Source organism: Sugiyamaella lignohabitans, chromosome D (genome assembly GCF_001640025.1).
Source record: "Sugiyamaella lignohabitans strain CBS 10342 chromosome D, complete sequence".
Taxonomy (NCBI): domain Eukaryota; kingdom Fungi; phylum Ascomycota; class Dipodascomycetes; order Dipodascales; family Trichomonascaceae; genus Sugiyamaella; species Sugiyamaella lignohabitans.
The window spans coordinates 1,442,782-1,453,457 of record NC_031673.1 but is presented as its reverse complement, the minus strand read 5'-3'; the positions used below and the strand labels follow the sequence as shown (position 1 = coordinate 1,453,457).

Sequence of the window (10,676 nt, the reverse complement as noted above, 5' to 3'; positions counted from 1 at the left end):
TAATCGTTACCATTGTTGCTGCTGGCTCGTTAATATTTTTACTACTTTAGTTGCTGTCGAAGTGAGGGGCCGGATCCGGTGATTACGGCAACGACTGGATTTAACTTCATTATCGCAACTAGTTTTTAACTTGGACAGAAAAGAATTTTTGTCGGCTGAGGTATTCAAGTGATTTGTGGCTTTTGTGGCTTGTGAGATCCAATCGATTGTTTAGTACCACATCTCAGATCTGCAGACAGTTCGCTGGCATTTATTATTTATTATTTGAACAGCCGGATCGTTGGTTTGGTTGGCCTCGAAACGAGTGGTGTGTGTGAATGTGCGAATACCTATTGGACTGTTCGATATTGACAGGGATTCAAGAGTAATCGAGATTGAAGTATTTGGAGCAAAAATTGCTGGTTTAGAAACAGCGGTTGTCGTGATATCTCGGAAGGGGGAAAGTGCCGAATTACGTCCGCAGAGACATCACTCACGTCACTTCAACGCACGTCAGGGGCACAGCCATAAATAGGATCCAGAAATATCATTGGGCTATCTTCAGAAAATTGTAGAACGCCTGTAGAAACGTCACACTTTAATCTTTGGCAGGAATATATCTGGGAATTGTAGTGACCCATGGTCGTGAGCATAATCTTAACAGAGTGTTGTTCGTCTTGGTTTAGAGGCTACTTACCAGGTTATAGATCGGGCCAGAAACCGAGATCAAGAAGTTAAGACAAGGCATTAAACCAAGGATCAAATAAATCACTGAGACAAGTTCAGCTTATCTCTGTTCTTGTTCAGCATATCTCTGATCTTATGGACTACAGCAGGTGTGTTTCAGCTCTATAGCTATCAGATCGTATCATTATTGTGATATTATCGTGATATTCCTGTGTTCACTTTTATTGTGATATTTGATATTCTTGTGGCACTGCTATTGTAAACCAAGAGTGAGCCAGCCAGCTGTGTTATAAAATATTTTATTAGGTGGTATAAATTATACCCCGTGGAACAGTTGCTGCTATGTCGGGTCAAGTTCTATTAACAGGAGCTACAGGCTTTATAGGCTCACATGTTCTAGATACTCTGGTCAAGTACCAGTACCAGATTATTGCAGTGGTGAGAGATATCGACCAGGGTCTATCATTTAAAAGCAAGTATCCCAAGGCCAACATTGCATTCATCGAAGTACCGGATATCTCACAAGAGAACTCGCTAGATTTCATTTTCAAATTGAATCCTGATATCCGTTATGTAATTCATACAGCCGGTCCTGAGTCACCTTGTGATATCAGGACGAGCTTTCCTGCTTCGGTTGCTCGATCTGGATCTGAAACCGGCAACGGACAAGGACACGATATTGATGGAGCGTCTGATGAGAAAGGCATTTCTGATGGAATAGGTTCTACCGCACATAACTCATGTCCATATCATTCACCGTTTGTAGAAGACCGTGAGAAAGATCGCATTCTGTTTGAACCAGGTATTCGTATTTCGAACAATATCATCAATGCAGTAGACAAGCACGGGCTGAATGTGCGAAGTGTAGTGTATAGTTCATGTTTTGCTACTATGATTTCTGACTCACCACGGTTTGATGATCCTCGTAAGGTGTACACAGCGCGCGATGTCAACAGAATCACTCGTGAACAGGCCCGAGTCAGCTGTTACAATGCATATATAGGGTCTTGTTCATTTGCAGAAGATGCTCTTTGGAAACGGTATTCTGATATTTTTCCAAGATTCACGCTGACGGTTATTGTGACTCCTTTAGTGTTTGGTCCGATTATCGTCCCAGAAGCTGAGTACATGAGTTCATACACTCTAAATAGCAGTCATTGCATGAATAAGAACTTTTCGTTGTACCAAGTATATCGTTTACTAGCAGGTACCCCTCCACAGTCGCCACTAAATGAGTCGTCTATCGAGATCCGCCGTCACTCGGGCCCGTGCTACGAGTTTTCTCATGTTTCTATAAATGACGACAAACACTCAACAGTCAAACCACCACTAAACACACCTCAACCGATATTACGCAGTCCAGAGCCCCAACTTCATTTACCACAATCCTTACCACCATCACCACCAACACCATTGCCGCCGGTACTTCCATCATCACCAGTCACTTCAACTTTCGAAGACACCGAAACCGAAAACAATACATATGACCTACCTAACAATAACATCACAACTACAGCACCTTCTACAACTACCACAATGACTAACGATGCATTATCGACAGATAACAGACCGGCTAAATTATCACGAGCCGATTCAGTGAAAACACCCTCGACTATCAAAAGCCCACCGTCACCGATCACAGTTCCATCACCGATGACCAACCGACTGACCGAGCTGTCATTTCCCTTTTATATTGACGTACGAGATGCGGCCACTGCCCATGTGCGAGCGATCCAACTCGTGCCCCCAGAAACGGACCGATGGTTCGTAGTTGCCAACAACATTTCAGTCCAACAGATTGTAGATATTGCCCGTACAAAATTCCCCACGATCCGCGACCGACTGCCCATAGGAGAGCCAGGCCACGGCGAAGAAGCCATAGCGCAACAGTGCTCGTTCGACATCGGAGACTCGGACTCGATCATCGGGCTCCAATACCGCACCCTCGAAGACACGATCGAAGCGACCTTCGAGAGCTTTCTGTACCACGAGCAGCAAGCACAACTGGCATGAAATAACGAATTTATGAGAAAAATAACTCATAGCTATAATAAATAAGTTGCTGATACCGGGGATATGCCTCCGGCGGCTGGGGCTCCGCCCCAGACCCTGGTTGCTCCTGCTTCGCAGGAGTTGACGGGGGGTTCCTGACGCAAACGACTCGAGCGGAGCGAGAGGAGCAGTGGGGTCTGGGGCGGAGCCCCAGCCGCCGGAGGCACAGGGCTACTAGCGAGCGATTGCTAGGGTCCAGTCGAAATCGTGCCAAAGCTCGTCGATGAAGTCGCGTTCGGACGAGCCTTTGATCCATTTAGTGGACTGGCGGATGAGGACGGGGTCGAGACGGAGCATACCGCCGATGACGTCGCGAGCGAACCGGTCGCCTTTGGGCCAATGGGCCGTGTCTTCAACGATGTGGCCTATTCCGCCGTTGATGTTGAACCAGACGTGGAAGTAGGGCGCCTGTTTGGCGATGCTGGTCCGGAAAAGATATTTGGGGTCGACGTTTTGGGTGGCAGTGGTGGGTTTGCGGGTGTCGATGATGTGTCGATGACTGCTCCATTCGTCGGAAAGTGCGATGATGGATTCCTGGAAGAAACCAGGAGCAGAGTCTAGTAAGTGGAATGGTACAGGAACCGCAAAAATGCTGGCGTGAAGTCGACCAGACCGATTAACGGCATTTTCGTAGAAAAGAACACCTTTGCGCTTTTTGTGCCACATCTGGGTCAGACTTTTCATGAAATTACGGATTTCTTCCCACTCATCGTCACTGCATTCGAGAGTGTTTGTATAATGGTCCATGGGCACAATTGCTACAGTTCCTTTCACAATAGCTGGTTCTGGAGCAACACAGAGATAGACTTGTGTTGCAATAGAGATGATTGTGGTGCCGGAACTACCACCTTCTTCGAGACACAGCCGACATTCGGAAATGGATTCGTTCAGACGACGGGTCTTTTCAATCATCTGGTTACGCAGGTTTTGCTCAGACTTTTGTGCAATTGTTGCTAGTTTTTCCACGTTATCATCCATATAATCCAGATCGTTTATGTACCCTCCATCTCGAGATATCTGCTCAGCCATCTTCAAATCCAAGCGGTCGTCTCGAGAATTAATCTCTTCTCGTAGCATATCTTGAACAGATGGGTCTGCCGAGTTGGTGAGTTTGCTAGCGGGAATTCTGTTAAACCGAATGTCGATAGCAGCTGGCTTATTGCTGTTGTCGATGCCATCAGAAATGTTATCAACTTCAGATGTTGCAGGAAGAACTCGTTTGGAAAGCTCATCATACTCCTTTTTGAGATCCTCGACTTTACTGGTGTTACCCTGTAACTCTGCTTTCAAAATAGCAGCCTTTAACTTGTTGAGATCATTCACAGTTGGTAATGTAGCAGCAGCAATTGAAACAGGAGGAGGTTGTGAAGGTTCCGGCATATCAGATATTTCCCCGTCGTCAGGACTGACAGAAGCAATATCATCTGTGGTTGTAGCTCTAGGGGTTTGAGTTTGTTCTCGCGATGATGTGAATGCCACTGGTGATTCTGTATTTTCCGTAATCGGCGTACTTGTGATAGAATCAACAGGGTCATGAGACGAATTCTTAGTTACAAAGTCTGGCTTCGAATAAAAGTTGCCAGTGTCTTCTGCCACGACCCAGTCTCCATCTTCAGTGGATTCTTCGACTCTCGGCTTTTTACTCAAAGAAGACGTAGATTGCGACGACTTTATACTCGTATCTTTTCCATGATCACCACTCTCACGTTCGTGGGTCCGTTTATTCTTGTCTCGTCGGTCATTCTCATGCCTTTCGTGACGTTTTGAAGACTCTCCATCACGACTATGCCGGTGACGACGGCGGTCTCGTTCGCGATCCTCATCACGACTGCGACCGTGCTCTCGATGACGGTCTCTTGATTCCTGATTATGATGTTTGTGACTGTGATGATACTCCCTATCACTTCTATCACTTCTATGAGATCGATTTTCACTCAAACTGTCATGTCGACTCGAACTCTCTCTTCTGTCTTGTGATCTCCAGCTGTGGTCGCTACGATGACCACTCTCGTGCCTCTTGGTCAGCTCACTGCGGTATGAATGATCTGACAGCTCCGACCGCGACCTCTGTCCGGCATCTCTAGACTCATCTTCACCATTTCCAGGCATTGTCACTGACAAATAATTCAATCAACATGAAATGCGAATCTTTCACCCATCTCTTCAGATCAACATGTAAGCCGCTTACCATGCGGCCCTGCTATCCACTTCAATCTATCTATAACTATAAAAAACGCAATCAAACTATTTCTGAAAGTCACTCTTCATTCAAATCTCGATAGTATTATAGTGATAGACTGAAATAACAATCCACGGTACTAAGAAAACTGCAACTGGCAGCGATTTTGTAGTTCACAAGTGGTCGAGTCCCTGCAGAAAATTAAACTCACATGCATATTTCAGTGAGGCTTTAGATAGTCCTGATTTGGTCGGTCTCTTCACGACTTTCTTCTCAACCAGCACTCATGGCGAAATACTGGTGTAAACCATGCCAGACAGTAAGTTTTAAATGGAAATTTTATTAGAAATTGACAAATTACTAACAAGGTACAGTTTGTGGTTGATTCTAAGATTAGCCGTGCTCAGCACGAAGCGACCTGGAAACACAAGTCCGCTATTCAACGCCAGCTACAACAGCTTCACAAGGAGAACCAGATCCGAGAAAAAGAAGCCAGACTTGCCGTTCAACAACCAGACCAATCAGTGGCAGCAGAAGAAGAACAAAAAAATGGAGACGGACAAATCAAATCCCATGGCCTATCCACATCGACTGACTCGCCAACGGTAGTTCGACCGGCTGTTCTCAAACCCACTGACCCCACAATCAACGCCATTCGTAAACGTGAGCGCGATCCAGATCCACATCCGGCTTCACTTGCCATCGAAGACCCGACACCTGACCAACCCAAAAAGAAAGTGCAACTGCGAACGTCCAAAGGCTTCTCCGACGCCTGGCGCATCCAAGACAAAGTCCTCCTCCCCGACGACGACCTCACACTCACATCACCTCCACAACCCCTAAAACAAGAGGGCGACGCTAAACCGGAGCCCAAAAAACCGCTTTTCAAGAAACGGAAACCGAAAACGTAAGGGGGGCCTACCTGCCTCCGGCGGCTGGGGCTGCGCCCCAGACCCCGTTGCTCCTGCTTCGCAGGAGATTCCGTAGACAGTGGCCCGTCGACGCCCGACTCGAGCGCAGCGAGAGGAGCCGGGGGGTCTGGGGCGCAGCCCCAGCCGCCGGAGGCAGCACGGGCCCAGTCAGCAGTCTATGCGGTAATTATTACTATGTACAGGCAGAATATACAGGATAAAAGATGCGAGAGGGGTGCGAGTTTAAGTCCATTGGCGCGACTGGCCACGCACGAGCTCAAGGAGCTTCCAGCCCTTGGTCTCGGGGTTGTCCATGTCTTCGGGGATACGGGTCATGACCATGGCGTACGTGGTGAGCTGGATGGCGTCTTCGACACCGGCAGCGATCTCGTCGGTCTTAATGTTTTTGTAGAGATGGACTTCTTGGGCTCTACAGCCAATGACATACACAGGAATGTCGGCCGGTTGAAGGAGTTTGGCGCTGAGAATGTCAACTCCTCGGATATCGAGAACTCGGCCGGCAGAGTACAGACCTTGTTCTTGGTATTGCTTGGCTGAAGCAGCCCAGATATTGAGAGGTGCTTCAGAGAGCCAGATTCCAAGGGTCTCTTTATCACCCTTGACATAGGCATCGAGCACCTCGGGAAGAATGTACTGACGAACGTCCTTCAGGAACTCGTCTTGGCTGAATGAAGGGTCCATTTGCTTGAACAGACGAACAACTTTACCACTCTCAGTCTCAGCGAAGAAAGAGCCAATAGTATCACCAATGGATCTAATGGTAGACACAAACCCGTTTTCAGACTCTTCGTACATCATTTTCAAGTCGGCAGCCTTTTTACCAACAGAAGTCTTCTCGAAATCGTCTTTCCAAGACTTGCCATCGGGCTTGGCTGTTTCATGAACAACAACACTGTCACCAGCTTCTGGATTAGCCTTGACATATCTTTTAACACCGGTTCGGAGTTCTTCTTCTAATCGTTTCTTCTCTTCCAACTCTCGTCTTAGTCGACGAGCCTCCTTCTCTTCGAATCCACCATATCTCATACTGGATCCGTCGTCAATCACGTCTTTCAGGTTTTTATACATCTTAGTCTTACGAATGGGTTCAGTGGCTTTATCCACCGATTCGGCGGTCTTGTTCACGGCAGTACGAGTGGTTTTGACAATGGGCGAGTCCCAAGCAGTAGCTGCTGCTGACCCTACAACCTGACCGGCTTTCTTCAATGACCTTCCTGTGACAGAAGAAGCTGCTGAAGTACCACTCTTGGCTTTGTCAAGAGCCTCTTTGGCTTTCTTATATGCTCCACTCTCTGACATACGGCCGGTCTCGTCCTGAAGGGCCTTGATATCGTTCTGCAGCTCCTTGCTCTTGCTCCATTCATTCTTAAATGTATCCACAAACACCTGGAATGGCGATTTGTCGCTAGGTGGGTCGGCTCTGCTAGCACGAGAACTGTGAAATCCAGTACTACCTGCCATTCTCATCATTTGATTAGTGTTGCCAATGGCTCGACCACTCGCTCGGCTCATGAGACTAGCCCGGCTAATAACCGCCAATGATCTGGCACTTTTGTTGCTCAACATTTTATAATTCTTTCTTTTCTTTATTTGTCGTTTCTCGTTACTCGTTACTCAGAACGCTTTCGATTTTTTTCAAAAATTTTCAAATTTTCACTTCTGGACTCGTTCAGTCCACAGTTTCCGATACTCTTCAATTATTAAGATATAATAATAATAATCAGATCTGTACTGGTTGTACTTTTCTTATTTGATCTCCTCTTTACTCTTAATTTTCACTTCAACCTCCGCAGTACTAAATCTACAGCAACACTGTCGAAAGTCTCTTTCAAACCCCAGCTTTCGTTCACTCCGGAAACTCAGGTTCGCCTCTCTGCCGCTCTCTGACTCTGGATCATCTGGAAAATAAAAATCTAATCTCGCCCGCTCACCCTTACCCTGGAACATTTCAGCGGTTAGGGCATGCAGGGAAACCCGCCGGCCACTTCTCGGCACCGGTTCAATTGAATTACCTGTTTGAATGGGGTCCTGGGTTCGCTGTTTGGGGTCTGCCTCCGGCGGCTGGGGCGTAGCCCCAGACCCCATTGCTCCTCTCGCTACGCTCGAGTCGGGCGTTGGCGGTTAAAAGCACTTGACGGTTTATGAAACATCGAGGTAGGAACGGCTGTAGCAGGGCAGGGCTCTTGACTCTTATTTAGGTCATTCTAGGGGGTGCTCTGAGCAATTCTTTCCCTCTTACCAACTCAGATCTAGTAAACTCAGAGCTAAATAGCACCTGAAACGTCTCAATTCATCAAGTAGACCCCCGCAGTGAATCGTTAGTTAAGCTGATTCAAGGTATAGTTAGAGTCTCCTCTTCAAGTTGATACCCGTGAGTGGTGCTCAGATTCATTTCACTCGAGAGAACTTGAAATTTACTATCAATTGTATATATTATTATTATATTTCATTCCACCAGTGATTCCTCTGTATGTCAACCCTAACAGAAATTCAATCTTGCGGAATTAAGTGATGGTAAAACAGTCTGAGTCAATATCACGACTGGGACTATTTATTGCAAAACAAAAGCTGTTTATATCGAGCTGAAGAATTCACGGCACTAAATGAACCGATATTTGTATTGTATGACTAGTTATCTCAAACCTTAGTCTTAACAGTGATCTAGAAGAAGTGATGCAGCTGAATCAGCCCTATTTAAACCCAGCTACTTGAAATTTCTCTTAATACGTGAAGATGAGCATATTGTATTTAGAATTGTAGATACCAATTCAATAGCTCAATCATGACCCTTATCTACAAATTTCAATGATGCTTCGAGACGAAGAACCATAGGCCCCTGACCGATAATCTTCGTACAGATATGAGATGCGAGGTGGATGCATATATGCAAGATAAGGATGCTCCCCTGGGCATTTTCAGGGGATATTTACCGATCAACTTTAAAAGAAGATCTCACGATATTTCAATATACTTATAGCTTATATTATGATAAGTACGTTTCAGTGCCATAATCTCAATATTTCAAATGTCCTTCTAACTATAATATACTTCTCCAAGGATTATTTATGCTTGACCATGATTGAATCAAAATACTATTTGTTGTGCTACAAGATGCCGCAGTTTATTGTCTCAAGCTATGACACAGCAGCTTTCATTAATTTTACTAAGTATTAAGACTGCTATTCCATACGGCATAGAGGCAAAAGTAGCTAAACGGGCGCAACGTTTAAGAATATGCTAACAGTGGATATTTTACAATATCCAAATGGCCATTCTTATTTACTTGGAAAGCCAAAGTCAGTCATTTCAGCAGTCAATTTATGGCTCTCAGGGTTGAATTATTTAGTCTCTAGAATATGAACGAACGCTAAATAATTTAGTTAGTCGGCTGTGAACCTACAGGACTTGAAACAGGTGCCTCCGGCGGCTGGGGCTCCGCCCCAGACCCTGGTTGCTCCTGCTTCGCAGGAGTTTCTAGTACCGTAAGCAAAAGGAATTGGACACACAGGGTCGATGAATGACCCAGCAATTGGTTCAAGCGTACTGAAAATATATTAACCCCCTTGCCTTCAAAACAGTAGATCCAATGACCACTGTTACCCCCTCCGGTGATATTTAGAAAGCACAGTTGGAGTACAATCAGAGAATTTAATGCTGAATTCATATGGAACTTAGTAGGAGGGAGCTAATGCTGTTAGAATTAACAGTCCAAGTAAATATGGCAAAATAACACTTCAGAGTGATTCATACGCATACAAGCTCAGCTTGAAACAGACTGGCATAAAGAATTATTCCTGAATGGAATTTAGAGGGCTACAGTGAAGAAGGTGGTCATAGCTATGCCAAAATCTAATTTTGGTAGAGCGCATCTGAGGTTAGTAAAAAAAGGGCCCGATGAACATAAAGTGTCAGAGACGCATTAAAAAACCTGGCGGATTCCATTTCCCAATATAAAATGTAATTAAATATGTAATTTAACAACAAGCTACTGCCTACTGTGTATAAATATAGCATTAAACTCACTTCGCCTTATGTAAGACACTGAAACAAACGTCATAGTCTCGATACTTCTGAGAAAGTCTTCTTGACTATGACCCAACTACTTAACTACTATTTCCACACACTATCCTAAATAAAAAATAATTATGACAAAAATATAACAGTCCACAGCTAGACGATACATTAACTTGTTACCAGACATACTATCACCCTACCGCAAATTCTTTCTCAAGCTATCTAAAGGGTTCCAGGCTGAGTTTCTATGCTAGAAAGCTAAATAAAAGTCAAAATGTCAACCTACCACCCGCCAATGTCTCTCTTTTTTCCATGGAATATGACTGCACCTGGCCATACGCATGGATATTAATATAATTTAGAAGACCATACGTGAAAATACCTATATACCGGGACTCCCAGATTGTATCTCATCCCAAAAAACGACAAAAATTACAAGGGACCGCCAAACACCGACTCGAGCGAAGCGAGAGGAGCAGCGGGGTCTGGGGCGGAGCCCCAGCCGCCGGAGGCCATCAGGGATCCTCGATATTAAACCGGCAGGGATGACGCATGACGCACTGAAGAGTCCGAGCATGCGCGGGTGAGAAGCGCGCTTGTTTCAATATAGGCTTCATCACAAATAATAATATTGACCCAAAGCCGAAAATACGTTACCAACCACGAAAAGTTTGTTGTGCAATAGGCAGTCTAACACTTGACAGTTTCAGGAGCAGAGAGAATCATAGTCGAGGGCCGTGCTTCCGGTCTGAAAATAAACGAAATCGTCTCACTGGTTTTCAGGGATCACGTCAATCTTCATACAGGAATATTAGGACCGTCTCAACACCCGG

The 10,676-nt window shown here is 45.4% G+C and overlaps 3 protein-coding genes across 3 annotated transcripts; 1 reads left to right on the top strand and 2 right to left on the bottom strand.

The window, feature by feature from the left end:
- Positions 1-1,008: 1,008 nt before the first annotated feature.
- On the top strand, positions 1,009-2,679 carry AWJ20_5083 (carbonyl reductase (NADPH-dependent); the record flags this gene model as incomplete). Its single annotated transcript, XM_018882201.1, has 1 exon — positions 1,009-2,679. The coding sequence occupies one exon, from the start codon at positions 1,009-1,011 to the stop codon at positions 2,677-2,679; it is 1,671 nt and encodes a 556-aa protein (XP_018736602.1).
- A 213-nt stretch (positions 2,680-2,892) lies between these two features.
- Positions 2,893-4,827, bottom strand: AWJ20_5082 (uncharacterized protein; the record flags this gene model as incomplete). Its single annotated transcript, XM_018882200.1, has 1 exon — positions 2,893-4,827. The coding sequence occupies one exon, from the start codon at positions 4,825-4,827 to the stop codon at positions 2,893-2,895; it is 1,935 nt and encodes a 644-aa protein (XP_018736601.1).
- Positions 4,828-6,051: 1,224 nt separating this feature from the next.
- TIM44 (Tim44p) lies at positions 6,052-7,395 on the bottom strand (the record flags this gene model as incomplete). The annotated part of the gene is made up of 1 exon (XM_018882199.1): positions 6,052-7,395. One exon carries the CDS (start codon positions 7,393-7,395, stop codon positions 6,052-6,054), a length of 1,344 nt encoding a protein of 447 aa, XP_018736600.1.
- Between the last annotated feature and the right edge of the window lie 3,281 nt (positions 7,396-10,676).